The sequence below is a fragment of the Oncorhynchus tshawytscha genome, linkage group LG33 (genome assembly GCF_018296145.1).
Source record: "Oncorhynchus tshawytscha isolate Ot180627B linkage group LG33, Otsh_v2.0, whole genome shotgun sequence".
Classification (NCBI taxonomy): domain Eukaryota; kingdom Metazoa; phylum Chordata; class Actinopteri; order Salmoniformes; family Salmonidae; genus Oncorhynchus; species Oncorhynchus tshawytscha.
The window spans coordinates 11,065,710-11,087,028 of NC_056461.1; the positions used below are offsets into that span (position 1 = coordinate 11,065,710).

General features: G+C 41.7%; 1 protein-coding gene across 2 annotated transcripts in view; it reads left to right on the forward strand.

The window, feature by feature from the left end:
* Positions 1-638: 638 nt before the first annotated feature.
* LOC112230880 (laminin, gamma 3) overlaps positions 639-21,319 on the forward strand; it is a 252,515-nt gene continuing 231,834 nt past the window's right edge. The window contains exons 1-2 of one of the 2 annotated variants that reach the window (XM_024397226.2): positions 639-813; positions 2,906-3,171. In XM_024397226.2, coding sequence (XP_024252994.1) covers positions 734-813; positions 2,906-3,171 — 346 coding nt within the window. In that variant the 5' untranslated portion in view covers positions 639-733. Of the gene's footprint in view, positions 814-2,606; positions 3,172-21,319 lie in introns of those variants that run through there. The other variant, XM_024397225.2, reaches the window with a different exon arrangement.

Consider the following 21,319-nt stretch of genomic DNA (forward strand, 5'->3'; position numbering starts at 1 on the left):
AGAGCAGTAGGGGGCAGGAGTACTACCCTGCAGGCCTCTCAATTTCTTTCTTTTACTCCTACCTCTATTGCATGCTGTATTCAATTAGAGCACACACATGCAAGTATGGACACACATGCAGGCACAAATTTCCACACATGCACATACATGAACAGACTTGTCATACTTGAGTAAAAGTATAGATACCTTAATAGAAAGTTACTCAAGTGAAAGTCAGCCAGTAAAATACTACTTGAGTTTAAATTATACATAAGTATCAAAAGTAAATACAATTGCTAAAATATACTCAAGTATCAAATGTGAAAGTATAAATCATCGAAATGGATTTGTCACATGCACCGATTAAAACAGGTGCAGAACTTTCTGTGAAATGTTTACTTACAAAGCCAGATCTAACACACACACACACACACCTGATTCTGTCATGTTCTGACCTTAGTTCTTTTGTTATGTCTTTGTTTTAGTATGGTCAGGGCGTGAGATGGGTGGGTTGTCTATGTTCTTTTTTCTATAATTTGGGATTTCTGTGTTTGGCCTGGTATCGTTCTCAATCAGAGGCAGCTGTCAATCGTTGTCCCTGATTCAGAACCATACTTAGGTAGCCTGGTTTCACTTTTGAGTTGTGGGTGATTATTTTCCGTGTTAGTGCCACACGGGACTGTTTTGTTTGTTTCGGTATTTCACGGTGTTGTTTAGTGTTCGTGTAAATAAAGTATCATTATGGACACTTACCATGCTGCGCATTGGTCCGATCTCTCCTACTCCTCCTCAGAGGAAGAAGACGAGCGTTACAGATTCAGTATGTATGGACAGGTAAGCCTTTACTCAAACACAAATGCAAGTAATGACATGCATTATGCACATATAGTAAGCTGAATATATCTAAACACATGGTCAACCTGCTATTCAATTCACTTCAGTTAATAGTTAACAGTTAATATATACACATACACCAGTGGAGGTTGGTTGGGTGAGCTATAGGAGGATGGGCTCCATTACATTTATTCCATTCCAACCATTACAATGAGCTGGTCCTCCTATAGCTCCTCCCACCATTGATATAAACACACGGTCACGCACTCACACACACTGGCAAACACTCCATATGTAACCCCTGTTGAATGTAATGCATGCTTGAAGAAGCACTACTCTCTCCCATCGTTCCATTTTTCCCTGACCCTCTCTCCACCTCAGTCTCTCTTTCCATCTCCCTTTCCCAATCCATCTCTCCCTCCCCTTCTACTTCCATCTCTCTCCCTCCTTCTTCCCCTCGCAGTCAGCAGAGGATTTCACTGCAAATGGATGTGGTCCCCTTTACAATGTCCCTAGCTGACTGGTGCAAGAGCTGTAATAAATCAGATCAATCACAAGGAGATATGGTAGAGGAGACTCAGTAAATCCCCAAGGATCATAAATCTACAACACCCTCCAAACACTTCCCTCTGTCCAACTCCTACCCTGACTCCCCCTTCACCTCTCTACCTCCCTGTCCATCTTTCTCTCGCTCTCTCCTTCATCCACACACACACATTCTGAATCCTTTTCTACCTACTTAACTACCTCTTTTACCCTCTACTTTTTCCCCCCTCCGTCTTTCTGTCTTTTCTCTTCCTCTCTGTATCTCACCTGTTCACTCATTTCTCCTTCGCTTTCTTATGCCCTCTCTTTCTCCTTCAGACACATGGTATATCCTCAAATGTTTTGACTTCTGACCATGACATTGCAAACCTATTGTTAGTTTAAATAATTCAACAGTCAACCACGCAGCATGGCCAACACACTCACTATTAAGATTGTCATCACTCCACTGTCGTAGCCTCAGTTTCCACCTCACTTCTGCGTCACCCACCTGTACACCTGCCGGATTCACAACCTGCTCATGCTGTCCCATGGTCGAACACGACAATCTCTAAGTTTTGCGGATGATATACACTTCTCCTCCCACTGCATTTTAAAGTATACCCAAGCCATTAACTATATGTAATTTGTTTTCTGAGCCGCCATAAGCCTCAAGCAACATAACAGGTTGCACACATTCCACTCTGTCTTCTGTATTTCTGTCTCTGTTACATGTAGGTTCTGTAGTCCTTCTGAAGAGGCTCACTGTTGTCAGCACTTACCAAGAATCCCCATTGTGACGCTAACTACCAACACATTCATCCCCATAATCATCATACTGCATTTCTCCATAAGTGGTATAGGCACCCTGTGTACTCATATACAGAGTGTGCAATGAAAAGGTTTTTAAGTCTCAATCATGGCTGTGACATTATTCAAAAGTGTAATGGTAGGCAGTTTCTACCACCTGGGCTATGTAGGTGGACAACTTTTAGAAATGGTGTCAAACAGGGAGGTAGAGCCTGAAATATTCCAATTAAAGCACAAATGCGTTTTGCCACAGTGTGCCATAATGAACATCACCATGGTTTTACTGTGAATCTGCATCTTTATACTGGTGACCGTAGTACTTGCTGTGGACAGCAGGAGGGGGGAGTGTACGTGCCCCCTCTTCCCTCTCTTTCTTATCCCTCTGTCTGTCCCTCCCTCCCATGTCTCTCTCCTCCTATCCCTGGTGAGAGGGGTTCCCCCAGTAACTTCACTTAGTTCCCAGAGGGAGAACACATGTTGGAGAAGAAAGCGAGAACAAGAGAGAGAAGGACATAGATGAAGAGAGGGGGGAAGAACATAGACCTCTCTGAGACATCTGCGGGATTGCTCTACCAGTGTGTTTAGGAGTGTGTGATTTTTACATTTTAACTGACCTTGTGTGTCTCTGTATGTGACTTTCCCTGGTCATGGATATCCCACTGACCACCCCACTCCTCCTCGCCCTCCTTCTCTGCTCCCTCTCCTTCGTTCACGGGGCCATGGACTCCTGCTACGATGACGACGAGGGTGTCCCTAGCCGTTGCATGCCCAAGTTCGAGAACGCAGCCTTTAACCACACGATCATTGCTTCCAATGTGTGCGGTTCACCGCCAGAGGATTACTGCATGCAGACGAGCTCGACGCGCTCCTGCCACCACTGTAGTGTGTCGGACATGGGCCTCAGCCACAACGCCAGCCTGCTGACGGACTTCCACACGGACGAGGAACCCACCTGGTGGCAGAGCCAGTCCATGTTCTACAGAGTCCAGCACCCTAACTCTGTTAATCTCACCCTGCGCCTCGGTAAGAACAACTAACTCTCTCACTCTGCACCTTGGTAAGACCCACATTCACTCTCTCACCACTCCTCTGTTAACCTCACCCGGCACCTTGGTAAGAAGAGCAACATTCAGTTTCATACGGTTATGTTCACAATTAGTTGAGTTTGAGTCCTGCTCCAGCTGTGCCTATGCAACCTCACCCTGCAACAGATCTGGACAGAATTGTTTTGGTATTGTGTAGTTTCTTTGAAAATACCAACTTTTCAAATACTGAAAGTAGTTGAATATAGAGAAACAGCTAAAGGCAAAAATCTGGCAACAATTACCTTTGATATTCAAATATAGGTCTCAGAAAAGCAAATAATATTTGAATATATGCAAATTATTGGAAACATTTATTTGATGCCTGTAATATATTTGATAAAGAACCAAAAACATAACAGTGCATTTAATTAGTCTAAATATATTATCATTTGCATATGGTGTGGAGGGCTTTCATATATTAATATCAATTTCCCCTAGAATGAAATACTTAATGATTGAAGACTATTTTTTTAACATGCTAAACATTGATAGATGTTCATCTAAATAATGGAAAGTAATACGTATATAAATCAAACAGATGTTGTTCACAATTTTTTTTCCCATCATGCATTACATTACTCTTTACGTCATTGTCATGCCCTATGGTTCTTTAATGGTCATGTTAGATCTTGATTAATAATTTAAGAAGGCGATTGCATTTGATGAACATCAGGCTATCAAAATTGACTTTCTGTCAAAAATATAATTCTTCATGATATTTAACAGTGAGTGTTAAGTCAACACTGAATGTGTGGAGTCTGTGGATACATATAGACACTGGAAAAGTGTTAAATGAACCCACTGCTTAGTGTAAAGCCTTCAAATATTTCCCAGAGTGCCTTTCGAGTAAATGTGACCGCTCGATTCGGTCTTATGTAGCAAAATTTGAAAGTGTTTTTTACATTGGACAAAAGTAGAAACTTGGAGCTAGAAAATGGTATATCATGCACTACAGTTGAGGAACAATGGGAAAGTAATTCTGCTTTTGAAGGTTGATAAACTTCACTTTTGAGAAAATGGCCTTGAATGTTTTGGTACACCTATAGGAGAGCTCTTTGTCTACACCCATTCAGCATCGTTCACACCCTGTAAAGCCTTAGCCCCACCCAGCTCTTTAAGGATTCACATGTGAGGCCATGTACTAAACAAGCAAGGTTTTCAAAACTGAAGGCTGGTTTATACTATGGGTGTATTCATAAAATTAATCTGGAGTGTACTCGGCGCATTCGAAACTCAGAGCAATGTCACTGTCCATTTGTAAATATAGAGCGTTTCGATCTGAGCTTTCAGAGCACACTCTTGACTGAAGGGTTGTCAGAGCGTTCTGATCATAACAGCAGTCAAGCACCGAAGCTAACTGGCTAACATTGGCTAGCTTGCTAGCTACTTCCAGGTACAATTTTGTTATTTATTTTATTTAACCAGTTAAGCTAGTTGAGAACAAGTTCTCATTTACAACTGCGACCTGGACAAGATAAAGCAAAGCAGTGTGACACAAACAACAGAGTTACACATGGAATAAACAAGCGTACAGTCAATAACACAATGGGGGAAAAAATGAGAGAACAGCTCACTGACCATTTTCCTCACCCTAGCAGAGCTGGTTAGGCTGTTTTTATGTTAACCAGAACATTGGTGACTGCTGCTGGCAACAATATATTTACACTTTTTTTTGCCAACATTTACTGACACCGGCCATATTCAACAGGTGTTGAGCGTCCAAAAATGTTTAATTTATTCTGCGCTCTGGCACACTGAGATGAGTGCTTAGAAATCGGAGTAGGTAGCCAGAGCGAGTTTACCAGACCCCTCTTGACTGTTGTCGCAGTGACATCAACATTCTATTGATATGGTTGCTTGCATAGTGGAATATTTTGTTTAGACATGTAGCTATCTAGCTAAACAATGAACAATAATCCCAATGTTACTACCCTGCATTAATCTACAGGTGGCTAACCAACCAGGTTCAATGTTAGCTAGATAACATTCGACTATAACTAGCAATGCAAATGGATCTGAGCCACGAATAATATAACTACACAGATCTCATACAAGGAATGTTAGCTAGCGAGCCAGCCAGCTAACGTCAGCTAGCTAGATAACAGTACACTTTAACGTGAAATGAAAACAACTTTCTGATAATTAGAAATGTGCAACATCTGAAAATGTAGCTAGCTAGACTCTTACCGTATACATGGATGGACGCTTCTCCCTCTCTGTGACAGATGCCATGGTTGCCCTTTGTTTGAAGATGTAATACAGAGATGGGTGTTTTATACAACAGCATTCTGTGTGTTCTCTTTTTGACTCCGTCTGGATATTTGCAATCAAACATCAGATTTTTTTCCATCTCCTTAGCTATCATATTGTAATTCCACTTATTCAAAACTTGGTCCTTCAGAAGGTGGAGAGCAACACTTATGCAGTTCTACTAAATTCTATCTTTCATAAAAGCGTGCTACATGGCAGACCAATCCGAACTCATCCCTCGGCATGCCCAGCCCACTCATTATCTCAACAAATCGTGGCTAGGATGCTGTTTTTTTTATGTGGCAAACCAACTAGGCTTGTAATTGAACAATGTTATTCGTATTTACAGATGGAATAAAATTGTTAATAAGGCACATGGAAGTTCATATGTTCCAGAAGGCATTTCTGCCCAAAAAGTTTACATTCAAATGGCTCTTCTCTGAAGTAGTGATGCGTGACATAAACCTATTTTCCTGAAATGAGTCACAAATGTTTAAGTTTTCAGAAAATGACTGTATTTGCCAACGACAGAGACATGATTGTTGCATTTATCCATTTTCAGTTCTGTCGACTTCACAAAATGAAATCCTAAGTGAATATGTTAAGCCAGGGGAAGGGGGTGTTCTACTAAGCTATATGGAATATCATACCAAGGATCATTTAGGTATTTGATTTGGAATTTTAAGAACCCTTAAAATATCAAATATATACAATTTTTGGCAGATATATGTTTGTCCTTACTGCTGTTAGCTCATACAAATGCACTGAATAACAGATTTTTAAAAAAATCTAAAGGAAGTTTGTTCTGAAGTGTCTGAGATATATAGGTAGCCTAGTGGTTAGAGCATTGGGCCAGTAACTTAGAGGTTGCTAGATCGAATCCCCGAGGTGACAAGGTTCAGAGGGAGAACGACAGATTTTTACAAGGCCGCTGTTTCTAAGCTGTCATTGTAAATAAGAATGTGTTCTTAACTGACTTGTCTAAAACGTATATAAGAAAGAACTTATATTATTTGTACACATATTAAAACCCCTTAATTTTGGCACTTAACTATCTCATTATACAGTACTGTATAATTTCATACATTTATTTTAACTGATACCAGGGACCATCAGATGAGGATTCTGGGAATCCTAGAGCAAAACGGAGAACTTTCAGTAGAGTGGTAATACGTTTGTAGGCCAAGCAAATGTTCGGATGCTACAGAACTTTTTGTGAGAAGACTGATTTTCGGGATATCTCATGGGCTGACTGACAAACACCACTCTAGCTCTGCCGCCTTTCACTGCAGATGTGGAATGGCGATATCAGTGGATTGAGACGCAGCCTATCCCAAAATACGTCTAGTTTAAACAGACAGATTTTTGTATTATGTTAATAAGATGTATGCTAGGTCGTGTAAATTGTAGGCTAAGGGTTAACAATTCAGAGAACTTCACTATGAGTCAAATCACCAACTGTAAAACATAATCCTATGAAGTGCGAATCACCCTGGGGGAAAAAAATCTAAATCAGAACATTTGTCCCTCATAATCTCAGCATTTTGTATTCTTCCACTAATGACACACACACACACTTATTTTCCTCCGATAATGACTCAAAGCTTCTCTTCAGAAAACCTCCATCCCGCCCATCAACTGTCACCCTCAGACATGGCTTAAAGTTACATTGTTGGAGTAATTGCAAGCATACAGCCGTGAGGCTCAGGCTCTGTCTGGGAACCTTTTAATTAAGTGGTCCAGGGAGGAATCCACCATGAGAACACAGATGCATCCAATAGAACACATCCTAGAACACAAAATAGAGAACACTATATTCATATTTAATTAAAGGCCTAGTGCAGTCGACATGATTTTCTGTGTTTAATATACAGTTCCGGTACAAAGTTTGGACACCTGCCCATGCAAGGGTTTTTCTTTATTCCTACTGTTTTCTACAGTAATAATAGTGAAGACATCAAAACTATGAAATAACACATATGGAATCATGTAGTAAACAAAACTATTAAACAAATCAAAATATGTTGTATTTTAGATTCTTCAAAGGAGCCACCCTTTGCCTTGATGACAGATTTGCACACTCTTGGCATTCTCTCAACCAACTTCACCTGGAATGCTTTTCCAACAGTCTTGAAGGAGTTCCCACTTATGCTGAGCACTTGTTGGCTGCTTTTCCTTCACTCTGTAGTCCAACTCATCCCAAACATCTCAATAATGTTGAGGTCGGATGATCGTGGAGGCCAGGTCATCTGATGCAGCACTCCATCACTCTCCTTCTTGGTCAAGTAGCCCTTACACAGCCTGGATGTGTGTTGGGTCATTGTCCTTTTGAAAAACAAATGATAGTCCCACTAAGCACAAACCAAATGAGATGGTGTTTTATTGCAGAATGCTGTGGTAGCCATGCTGGTTAAGGTTGCCTTGAATTCTAAATAAATCACTGACAACGTCACCAGCAAAGCATCCCCACACAATCACACCTCCTCCATGCTTCACGGTGGGAACCACACATGGAGAGATCATCCGTTCACCTACTCTGCGTCTCACAAAGACATTGCAGCTGGATACGAAAATCTCAAATTGGGACTCATCAGACCAAAGGACAGATTTCCACCGGTCTAATGTCCATTTCTCGTGTTTCTTGGCCCAAGAAAGTACCTTCTTATTATTGCTGTCCTTCAGTAGTGGTTTCTTTGCAGCAATTCAATCAAGAAGGCCTGTTTCACATTCTGTTGAATTCTGTGAAGCATTTATTTGGGCTGCAATTTCTGAGGCTGCTAACTCTAATTAATTTATCCTCTAAAGCAGAAGATGCTCTGGGTCTTCCTTTCCTGTGGCGGTCCTCATGAGAGAGAGTTTCATCATATTGCTTGATGATTTTTGCGACTGCACTTGAAGTTCTTGAAATGTTCTGGATTGACTGACCTTCATGTCTTAGAGTAATGATGGACAGTTGCTTATTTGAGCTGTTCTTGCCAGAATAGGGACTTGGTCTTTTACCAAATAGGGCTGTCTTCTGTATACCAATCCTACCTTGTCACAACACAACTGTTTGGCTCAAACACATAAAGAAGAAAATAAATGCCACAAAATAACTTAACAAGGCACACCTGTTAATTGAAATACATTCCAGGTGACTACCTCATGAAGCTGGTTGAGAGAATGCCAAGAGTATGCAAAGCTGTCATCAATGCAAAGGGTGGCTACTTTGAATAACCTCATATAAAATTTATTTGGATTTGTTTAACACTTTTGTGTTTACTACATGATTCCATATGTATTATTTCATGTTTGTCTTCAATATTATTCTACAATGTAGAAAATAGTACAAATAAAGAAAAACCCTGAAATGAGTAGGTGTCCAAACTTTTGACTGCTACTGAATATTTCCACACTATGAGGTTTCAATAATTCTGTGACATTGTGAAAAAGATAAATGCCCTTTCAGCAAAAGACTGCCTGAAATTTCTGCCTGTTTGGTGGGATGGAGTTTTTGCATCACCAGGTGGTAAATTAGTATGTAGACCAATAAGAGAGTTCGAAACCTCTCTGCTGAAAACATCAAATTTATTTATATAGCCCTTCTTACATCAGCTGATATCTCAAAGTGCTGTACAGAAACCCAGCCTAAAACCCCAGACAGCAAGCAAAGCAGGTGTAGCAGCACAGTGGCTAGGGAAAACTCCCTTGAAAGGCCAAAACCAAGGAAGAAACCTAGAGAGGAACCAGGCTATGAGGGGTGGCCAGTCCTCTTCTGGCTGTGCCGGGTGGAGATTAACAGAACATGGCCAAGATGTTAAAATGTTCATAAATGACCAGCATGGTCAAATAATAATAATCAGAGTAGTTGTCGAGGGTGCAGCAAGTCAGCACCTCAGGAGTAAATGTCAGTTGGCTTTTCATAGCCGATCATTTGGAGTATCTCTATCAAATCAAATCAAATTGTATTTGTCGCATACACATGGTTAGCAGATGGTAATGCGAGTGTAGCGAAATGCTTCTAGTTCCGACAATGTAGTAATAACCAACAAGTCATCTAAACTAACAATTCCAAAACTACTACGTTATACACACAAGTGTAAAGGGATAAAGAATATGTACATAAAGATATATGAATGAGTGATGGTACAGAGCGGCATAGGCAAGATGCAGTGGATGGTATCAAGTACAGTATATACATATGAGATGAGTATGTAAACAGTGGCATAGTTTAAAGTGGCTAGTGATACATGTATTACATAAAGATGCAGTAGATGGTATAGAGTACAGTATATACGTATACATATGAGATGAATAATGTAGGGTATGTAAACATATTAAGTAGCATTGTTTAAAGAGGCTAGTGATATATTTTACATCTATTCCCATCAATTTCCATTATTAAAGTGGCTGGAGTTGAGTCAGTGTGTTGGCAGCAGCCACTCAATGTTAGTGGTGGCTGTTTAACAGACTGATGGTCTTGAGAGAGAAGCTGTTTTTCAGTCTCTCTGTCCCTGCTTTGATGCACCTGTACTGACCTCGCCTTCTGGATGATAGCGGGGTGAACAGGCAGTGGCTCGGGTGGTTGTTGTCCTTGATGAACTTTATGGCCTTCCTGTGACATCGGGTGGTGTAGGTGTCCTGGAGGGCAGGTAGCTTGCCCCCCGGTGATGCGTTGTGCAGACCTCACTACCCTCTGGAGAGCCTTACGGTTGTGGGCGGAGCGGTTGCCGTACCAGGCGGTGATACAGCCTGTCAGGATGCTCTCGATTGTGCATCTGTAGAAGTTTGTGTGCTTTTGGTGACAAGCCGAATTTCTTCAGCCTCCTGAGGTTGAAGAGGCGCTGCTGCGCCTTCTTCACAATGCTGTCTGTGTGGGTGGACCAATTCAGTTTGTCTGTGATGTGTACGCCGAGGAACTTAACTTACTACCGTCTCCACTACTGTCCCGTCAATGTGGATAGGGGAGTGTTCCCTCTGCTGTTTCCTGAAGTCCACTCCTGCTGTCTCAAGAGTTGAAAACAGCAGGTCTGGGACAGGTAGCACGTCCGGTGAACCGGTCAGGGTTCCATAGCCTCAGGCAGAACAGTTGAAACTAGAGCAGCAGCATGGCCAGGTGGACTGGGGACAGCAAGGAGTCGTCATGTCAGGTAGTCCTGAGGCATGGTCCTAGAGCTCAGTTCCTCCAATTGAGAGAAAGAGAGCATACTTAAATTCACACAGGACACCGGATAAGACAGAAGTACTCCAGATATAACAAACTGACCCTAGCCCCCCGACACACAAACTACTGCAGCATAAATAGTGGAGATTGCGACAGGAGGGGTCAGGAGACACTGTGGCCCCATTCGATGATACCCCCAGACAGGGCCAAACAGGAAGGATATAACTCCACCCACTTTGCCAAAGCACAGCCCCCACACCACTAGAGGGATATCTTCAACCACCAACTTACCATCCTGAGACAAGGCCGAGAATAGCCCACAAAGATTTCCGCACAGCACAACCAAAGGGGGGGCGCCAACGCAGACAGGAAGATCACGTCAGTGACTCAACCCACTCAAGTGACGCACCCCTCCTAGGGACGGCATGAAAGAGCACCAGTAAGCCAGTGACTCAGTCCCTGTAATAGGGTTAGAGGCAGAGAATCCCAGTGGAGAGAGGGGAACCGGCCAGGCAGAGAGAGCAAGGGCTGTTCATTGCTCCAGAGCCTTTCTGTTCACCTTCACACACCTGGGCCAGACTACATTCAATCATATGACCCACTGAAGAGATGAGTGTTCAGTAAAGACTTAAAGGTTGAGACCGAGTGTCTCTCTCACAGACCATTCCAGAAAAATGGAGCTCTCTAGGAGAAAGCCCTGCCTCCAGTTGTTTGCTTAGAAATTCTAGGGACAATTAGGAGGCGTAGCGTACGTGTAGGTATGTACGGCAGGACCAAATCAGAAAGATGGGTAGGAGCAAGCCCATGTAATGCTTTGTAGGGTAGCAGTAAAACCTTGAAATCAGCCCTTGCCTTAACAGGAAGCCAGTGTAGGGAGGCTAGCACTGGAGTAATATGATCAAAAATGTTGGTTCTAGTCAGGATTCTAGCAGCCGTATTTCGTACTAACTGAAGTTTATTTAGTGCTTTAATCCGGGTAGCTGGAAAGTAAAGCATTGCAGTAGTCTAACCTAGAATTAACAAAAGCATGGATTATTTTTCTGCATAATTTTTGGACAAAGTTTCTGATTTTTGCAATGTTACGTAGATGGAAAAAAGCTATCCTTGAAACAGAATTTATATGTTCATCAAAACGGAGGAACGCCGAGGTCCTTCACAGTTTTATTTGAGACGACTGTACAAGATTAATTGTCAGAATCAACAGAAGATCTCTTTGTTTCTTAGGACCTAAAACAAGCATCTCTGTTTTAAAAGTAGAAAGATTGTAGCCATCCACTTCCTTATGTCTGAAACACAGGCTTCTAGCGAGGGCAATTTTGGGGCTTCACCATGTTCCATTGAAATGTACAGCTGTGTGTCATCTGCATAGCAGTAAAAAATAACATTATGTTTCTGAATGACATCACCAAGAGGTAAAATATATAGTGAAAACAATAGTTGTCCTAAAATGGAACCTTGAGGAACACCGAAATTTACAGTTGATTTGTCAGAGGACAAACCATTCACAGAGACAAACTGATATCTTTCCGACAGATAAGGTCTAAACCAGGCCAGAACTTGTCTGTGTAGACCAATTTGGGTTTCCAATCTCTCCAAAAGAATGTGGTGACCGATGGTATCAAAAGCAGCACTAAGGTCTAGGAGCACGAGGACAGATGCAGAGCCTCGGTCTGACGCCATTAAAAGGTAATTTACCACCTTCACAAGTTCAGTCTCAATGCTATGATGGGGTCTAAAACCAGACTGAAGCATTTCGTATACATTGTTTGTCTTCAGGAAGGCAGTGAGTTGCTGCACAACAGCTTTTTCTAAAAAAAATTGAGAGGAATGTAAGATTCGATATAGGCCGTTAATTTTTTATATTTTCTGGTTCAAGGTTTGGCATTTTCAAGAGGCTTTATTACTGCCACTTTTAGTGAGTTTGGTACACATCCGGTGGAAGAGCCGTTTATTATGCTCAACATAGGAGGGCCAAGCACAGGAAGCATCCCTTTCAGCAGTTTAGTTGGAATAGTCTCCAGTATGCTGCTGGAAGGTTGAGGCCATGATTATTTTCATCATTGTGTCAAGAGATATAGTACTAAAACACTTGAGTGTCTCTCTTGATCCTAGGTCCTGGCAGAGATGTGCAGACTCAGGACAACTGAGCTTTGAAGAAATGCGCAGATTTAAAGAAGTCCGTAATTTGCTTTCTAATAATCATGATCCTTTTCCTCAAAGAAGTTCATGAATTTATCACTGCTGAAGTGATAGCCATCCTCACTTGGGGAATGTTGCTTTTTAGTTAGCTTTGTGACAGTATCAAAAAGAAAATGTGGATTGTTCTTATTTTCTTCAAATAATTTGGAAAAATAGGATGATCGAGCAGCAGTGAGGGCTCTTCGATACTGCACGGTACTGTCTTTCCAAGCTCGTCAGAAGACTTCCAGTTTGGTGTGGCGCCATTTCCGTTCCAGTTTTCTGGATGTTAGGGAGGTAGTTTCCTATGACAAATGTTTTTAGGGGTGCAACTGCATCTAGGGTATTGTGCAAGGTGAAATTGAGTTTGTCAGTTAGGTGGTTAACTGATTTTTGTCCTCTGACGTCCTTGGGTAGGCAGAGGGAGTCTAGAAGGGCATCAAGGAATCTTTGTGTTGTCTGTGAATTTATAGCATGACTTTTGATGTTCCTTGGTTGGGATTATTTGTTGCAATTGCAAACATAATAAAATGGTGGCCCAATAGTCCAGGATTATGAGGAAAAACATTAAGATCCACAACATTTATTCCATGGGACAAAACTAGGTCCTGAGTATGACTGTGACAGTGAGTAGGTCCAGAGACATGTTGGACAAAACCCACTGAGTCAATGATGGCTCTGAAAGCCTTTTGGAGTGGGTCTGTGGACTTTTCCTTGTGAATATTAAAATCACCAAAAATTTGAATATCTGCTATGACTACAAGGTCCGATAGCAATTCAGGGAACTCGGTTAGGAACGCTGTTTATGGCCCAGGAGGCCTGTAACAGTAGCTATAAAAAGTGATTGAGCAGGCTGCATAGATTTCATGACTAGAAGAAAATCATGTTTTTGTCTTTTGAGCATTTTTTAAAATTTTTTTGTAAATTGAAATTTGCTAAAAGTTAGCAACACCTCAGCCTTTGCGGGATGCATGGGGGATATGGTCACTAGTGTTACCAGGATGTGAGGCCTCATTTAACACAGTAAATTCATCAGTCTTAAGCCATGTTACAGTCAGGCCAATCACATCAAGATTATTGAGGATCAGCGGGGTGGAGATGTTGTTACCTACCCTCACCACCTGGGGGCAGCCCGTCAGGATGTGCAACTGGGTACTGGACTTCCTGACGGGCCGCCCCCAGGTGGTGAGGGTAGGCAACAACATCTCCTCCCCGCTGATCCTCAACCCTGGGGCCCCACAAGGGTGCGTTCTGAGCCCTCTCCTGTACTCCCTGTTAACCCACGACTGCGTGGCCACGCACGCCTCCAACTCAATCATCAAGTTTGCGGACGACACAACAGTGGTAGGCTTGATTACCAACAACGACGAGACGGCCTACAGGGAGGAGGTGAGGGCCCTCGGAGTGTGGTGTCAGGAAAATAACCTCACACTCAACGTCAACAAAACTAAGGAGATTGTGGACTTCAGGAAACGGCAGAGGGAACACCCCCCTATCCACATCGATGGAACAGTAGTGGAGAGGGTAGCAAGTTTTAAGTTCCTCGGCATACACATCACAGACAAACTGAATTGGTCCACTCACACAGACAGCATCGTGAAGAAGGCGCAGCAGCGCCTCTTCAACCTCAGGAGGCTGAAGAAATTCGGCTTGTCACCAAAAGCACTCACAAACTTCTACAGATGCACAATCGAGAGCATCCTGGCGGGCTGTATCACCGCCTGGTACCGCAACTGCTCCGCCCTCAACCGTAAGGCTCTCCAGAGGGTAGTGAGGTCTGCACAACGCATCACCGGGGGCAAACTACCTGCCCTCCAGGACACCTACACCACCCGATGTTACAGGAAGGCCATAAAGATCATCAAGGACATCAACCACCCGAGCCACTGCCTGTTCACCCCGCTATCATCCAGAAGGCGAGGTCAGTACAGGTGCATCAAAGCTGGGACCGAGAGACTGAAAAACAGCTTCTATCTCAAGGCCATCAGACTGTTAAACAGCCACCACTAACATTGAGTGGCTGCTGCCAACACACTGACACTGACACTGACTCAACTCCAGCCACTTTAATAATGGGAATTGATGGGAAATGATGTAAATATATCACTAGCCACTTTAAACAATGCTACCTTATATAATGTTACTTACCCTACATTATTCATCTCATATGCATACGTATATACTGTACTCTATCATCGACTGTATCCTTATGTAATACATGTATCACTAGCCACTTTAACTATGCCACTTTGTTTACATACTCATCTCAAATGTATATACTGTACTCGATACCATCTACTGTATCTTGCCTATGCTGCTCTGTACCATCACTTATTCATATATCCTTATGTACATATTCTTTATCCCCTTACACTGTGTATAAGACAGTAGTTTTGGAATTGTTAGTTAGATTACTTGTTGGTTATTACTGCATTGTCGGAACTAGAAGCACAAGCATTTCGCTACACTCGCATTAACATCTGCTAACCATGTATGTGACAAATAAAATTTGATTTGTCCAGTACCCGGTTGCACATAGCAGGGTCGAGACCCAGGGTCTCGAGCTTGATGACGAGTTTGGAGGGTACTATGGTGTTAAATGCTGAGCTGTAGTCGATGAACAGCATTCTCACGTAGGTATTCCTCTTGTCCAGATGAGTTAGGGCAGTGCAGTGTGGTTGTGATTGCGTCGTATGTGGACCTATTGGGGCGGTAAGCAAATTGGAGTGGGTCTAAGGTGTCAGGTTGGGTGGAGGTCATATGGTCCTTGACTAGTGTCTCAAAGCACTTCATGATGATGGAAGTGAGTGCTACGGGGCGGTAGTCGTTTAGCTCTGTTACCTTAGCTTTATTGGGAACAGGAACAATGATGGCCCTCTTGAAGCATGTGGGAACAGCAGACTGGGATAAGGATTGATTGAATGTGTCCGTAAACACACCAACCAGCTGGTCTGCGCATGCTCTGAGGATGCGGCTGGGGATGCCGTCTGGGCCGGCAGCCTTGCGAGGGTTAACGCGTTTAAATGTTTTACTCACGTCGGCTGCAGTGAAGGAGAGTCCTCAGGTTTTGGTAGCGGGCCGTGTCAGTGGCACTGTATTGTCCTCAAAGCGAGCAAAGAAGTTGTTTGGTCTGTCTGGGAGCAAAACATCCTGGTCCGCGACGGGGCTGGTTTTCTTTTTGTAATCCGTGATTGACTGTAGACCCTGCCACATACCTTGTGTCTGAGCCGTTGAATTGAGATTCTACTTTGTCTATATACCTCCGCTTGTTTGATTGCCTTGCGGAGGGAATAGCTACACTGTTTGCATGTCATTGATGCATGTCATTGATGTTAGCTCTACGTGTACATTTAAGAGCAAGCCGTGATGCTCTGTTTTGGTCCAACTGTAATATGCCTATGCCCCTCTTGGTGGCATTTGACATATGACTGGATAGTAGTCCAGGTGAGACACAACTAGGGACTGTAAGATTTATTTTGTCGATAGCAATGCCAAAAAAGCAGAGGCGCGCTTTAGTATGAACAGACCCCTACCCATTTTAGCTACCATTGTATCAATGTTTTGACCATGACAGTTTACAATCCAGGGTACACCAAGCAGTTTAGTCTCCTCAACTTGCTCTATTTCCACATTATTAATCACAAGATTTAGTCAAGGTTTAGAGTGTAGTGAATGGTTTGTCTCAAATACAATGGCTTTCATGAAAGAACATCCTCTGTGTTCTGATAGACCGGTAACTCTCAAACCACGACATAGCAATGTATGTAAAGTCACATCCAATGTTTTTCCAGCAGCAGATTATGATTGATAATTTCAAAAGTTGCAGTAAAGTCTAACAAAACAGCTCCCACAAGCTTCATATAATCAATTTCTTTCAGCCAATCATCAGTCACTTGTGTTAGTGCCGTACATGTTGAGTGCCCTTCCCCATAAGCATGCTGAAAGTCAGTTGTTCATTTGTTTACTGTGAAATACAATGCTATCTGATCAAACAAAATTGTTTACTAAGGGTTAGAAGCAGGGTGATTGGTCGGTTGTTTGAGCCAGTAAAGGGGGCTTCGCTATTCTTGAGAAGCAGAATTACTTTCCTCCATGCCTGAGGGCACATACTTTCCTGTAGGCTTTTATTGAATAGCTGGCAAATAGGAGGGGCAATATACATAATCACATTAAGACATTATACATTTGTTAGTTTTGTTGTATTATGAATGTAGATATGTAGTAGCATAGTGGTGTAATATTTTTATTTTTTTGTGATGTAATTGCCTTAATATTGTTTGGACCCCAGGAAGAGTAGCTGGTGTCTTGGCAAAATGGGGATCCTCAATAAACACAAAATGTATGTTTTTAAATAATAATGGGGTTTAACATAAGGGGACAGAGATTGTGTCCATCAATCATGTCAGAGTCCATTGCAACTGCTGAGGAAGCAAGTTACATGATCACCTCTACCTTTCTCCCTCAAGAGCTCTAAGGCTACACACCAAATGCACCCTATTCCTTCTGTAGTACACTACTTTTGACCAGGGCCCATTGGGCTCTGGTCAAAAGTAGTGCACCATAGGAAAATACGGTGCAATTTGGGATGCAGACATCCAGTACATACTGTACACTTAAAGACTAGCTTTTACTCCCATCAGTCAAACAGGATAGATCAAGCCAGGGAATAATTTCTCCTGACACCTGAGTATTACTAACTTCCTATCCATTGTAGATGTAACACAAATTCCAATCTGAGAATGAAAAAAATGAGTTTTACTTCAATAGAGAAACCGATGACAGGTCTTTGAAATGTCAGAGTATTACTGACTGTCTCTGGAGGGAGGAAGCGTTTAAATCATACGGTCTGGGAGCAGGAAAGTATGGATTTTTACTAGGAGGAAGGAGGAGAGCAGTGCTCTGTGACTTTGTTGGTCATAATCTCTGTTTAGTTCTTTCAGACAGAGAAATAGGCTGGGGAATGTCTGGTAATATGTTATTCTAACGCAACAGCCCCTGGTCTTGTATCTGTTTGAATATGTGAGCCTTTGTCCAGGAAGACCATACTACATTACACTAACGTCACGTTGTTCATCTTTAGCCTCTGGGTACTCTCTCTCTTTCTATTATTCTGAGTTGTCTCTGCCTGGACTGGAGAGGTTTCTGTTGGTGTAAAAACAAAATTGTTTTATTCAAGTCGACGTCCCCCAATCCTGTGTTTCTCACAGAACCAGGGTCAGTGTTTCTTCTTCCTCCATATTGATTACAACCCAACCGTGTCCCATCTGTGTTCCACAAGGGGGGCATGCCTGGGCTAGCCTTCCACATGCCTGTTTGTCTGTTTTCCTTTTGGCCCTCCAAACAAAACAAGACCCCTCCGTCTCCGAAGGGTCGCCAGGACGATAAACACAGAGAAACACACCAGTAGGACGCAGGGACACACAGTTCTGCCAGGTCAGAAATGTGTCTGTGTAGAGGTAGGGGGAGGATGGGAGTGGGGTTGGCATAGCAGGGGGCGGGGGAGAGTAAACAATACATGAAGAAGAAAAATAAGAAGAGTGCTTGGCTTTCTGGTGATACTTAATTGAGTCAGATTGTTGCACACACACACACACACACACACATAAGCAAACACAGCTTTCTCTCTGCGGCTGCTTCCCATTAACTGATGTTAAAATAAATAAACATTGTGTCTCAGATGTTAGAGGATAAAAGTCTGCCTTAGTTGGCACAGTAATACTCAGACTCTAATGAAACAATGCAGCACTAAGAGAACTACACTGTAACAAATTGCTGTAGATTTACAGCAACTTTGTTAGCTACTGTTATTCTAGATTACAGTACTGAAAATAGCAATGCATTATGGGGGCTCAATTGTTGTCATTTTACAATACAAATTTACAGTAAAGTACTGTATTACCTGTTTTGCTGAATATTTATAGCAGCATAGTGTGAATTATGGTGCACTGTGGTGCATTAACATATTTTGAGGCGTGCCTTATCATAGGCTATATTTATTGCACCCATTACTGAGAATGCTGTATCTAACAGAATATAGTATCATACTGTTTTTTTGCATTTTGTCATGTAAATCTGCAGTAATTTATTTGTTACTGTTCTGCCAGTAATTTACTCTAAGTGCCACAGAATATGGTACAATACTGCAATTTGTAACTCTTAAACCTTTTCCTGTCAATCTAAAGTCATTTACTGTCTACTGTACTGCCAATAAATGACTAATTCAGTACCACCGCCACAGAATACTGCACCATACTGTAATTGTGGAGTGCCAAAAGCCTTTTGTGGTTGCGTAGTGTTATTGCGGCTCATTAACTCATTTTGAGGTGTACCTTGTACGAGGTTGTACTTGTTGCACCCATTACTGAAAGTGTCTTCTAGGTAACAGAGCAGAGTTGCAGCAATTCTCAAATCTTAATTGGTTCAGTTTTTAGCCATGTTCTTTTGATGTGTTCTGCATTGTAGTCACTGCCAGTTTAAAAGCTTTTGTTAGGGCCTCTACAAGTGTAAGTGATATAAAACAAATATTCATTGGTACGCTGTAATATATAATTACATATTCACTGTTAGCAATTCCTGTAATTTTATTACAATACAATTTAAAAATAAAGTACTTCATACAATGGGTGGGTCTAATCCTTAATGCTGATTTGTTAAAACCGCATTGCCGCAGGTGTCTATTCCACAAGTTTTCCACTGGCTAAATCTAAGTTAAAATGCCTATTTACTCTGTTCTGACTGCGCAATCCACTGTCCTATCAGCCCAGGCAGGTACTTTATAAACTTGATCTCCACAATGAAAAGCATCTAGACATTATCTCATTTCTTTTAGACTAACAATTTCTTTACAGTGGGAGATTTGTATAAACCTTGCTGTGTGTCTGACATTTGCAACATTGAATTTGAATATTGAAACAATCTCCAGCTGTCCCATAGTCATGAACGTGTTGGGACGAGACAGACAGGCAGCGTTTTTCAGCCAGTCGAAGTCATGAATCAACTGGCATCATTTTTAGAAATGTCAGTTGAAAAAAGGTCAAACAAAATTAAGTGCAGCTAGTTTGCAGGCTTTCCAGCTACAGTTTTAAGTGATTGTGTTACTGTAGCTGTGTTGGTTAGCTACTCTGAACAACAGTATCCTGATGACTCATTAGCTCGTTTTTATGGATGTATCCAAATAAACGTCACTAGAAAACAGCTTAAACAAATGCAGCTACTTTACTGTTATTCTGGCTGCACTTTTTGATGTGACCGAAAGTTAGCCGAGATCGGCTAGCTAGCAAGCAAGGGATAAGAACGTTGCCAACCAGTATAAAAAATGGAACATTTAGAACGAACGACTGGGCCATGTCCATAGATCCAGAACATAAAGACTGAACAAATGGTTTGCGTCTCTATCACCCGAACCGATAGAACGACCAGCCAGCTTGGGTAGCAACCCTAGATTTGTGTCTGGACTATATCTTGTGAAAGGATGAAATAGTATGAATAAATTCATCAAATAATGTTAAGGAAAATATGTCAATCATTATTTAAATAATGCCATCCAAGCAAACACCCATGCCAATATATCTTCCAAACACCAGCTTCCCTGGCATTTTCACTTAATTATACCATGGCATTGTTGAATACTTGTTTCTGATTGGCTTGAAGGGCATTCTAGAGCGTTCATTATTTCCCTGTAACGTACGATATATTTGCACGGTAGAATTCAAAGGTTATAGTTCATTCTCAGTGGTGTAAAGTACTTAAGTAAAAATACTTCAAAGTACTACTTAAGTAGTTTTTTTGGTATCTGTACTTTACTATTTATATTTTTTACAACTTTTACTTTTACTTCACCACATTCCTAAAGAATATAATGTACTTTTTATTGCATACATTTTCCCTGACACCCAAAAGCACTTACATTTTGAATGCTTAACAGGACAGGACATTTTTTCAATTCACGCACATATCAAGAGAACATGCCTGGTCATCACTACTGCCTTTTGTTCTGGAGGATTCACTAAACACAAACGCTTCATTTGTAAATGATGTTGTTGGAGCGTGCCCCTGACTACCCATGAAATAAAACAAGAAAATTGTGCAGCCTGGTTTGCCCAAAAAAAGGAATTTGAAATGATTTATAATTTTACTTTTGATACTTGAAATTAGCATTAATTTTGATTCTTAAGTATATTTTCAATCAAATACTTTTAGACTTTTAATCAAGTAGTATTTTACTGGGTGACTAACTTTTACTTGAGTCGTACCTACCAAAAGGCAAAAGGAGGACGGGGGCTGGGATTAAAAATACATTAAATATAGGACAAAACACACATCACGACAACAACATAGCATGGCAGCAACACAAAATGGCAGCAGCACAATATGGTAGCAGCACAAAACAGGATTCAAACATTATTGGGCACAGACAACAGCACAAAGGGCAAGAAGGTAGAGATAACAACACATCATGCAAAGCAGCCACAACTGTCAGTAAGAGTGTCCATGATTGAATCTCTGAAGAAAGAGA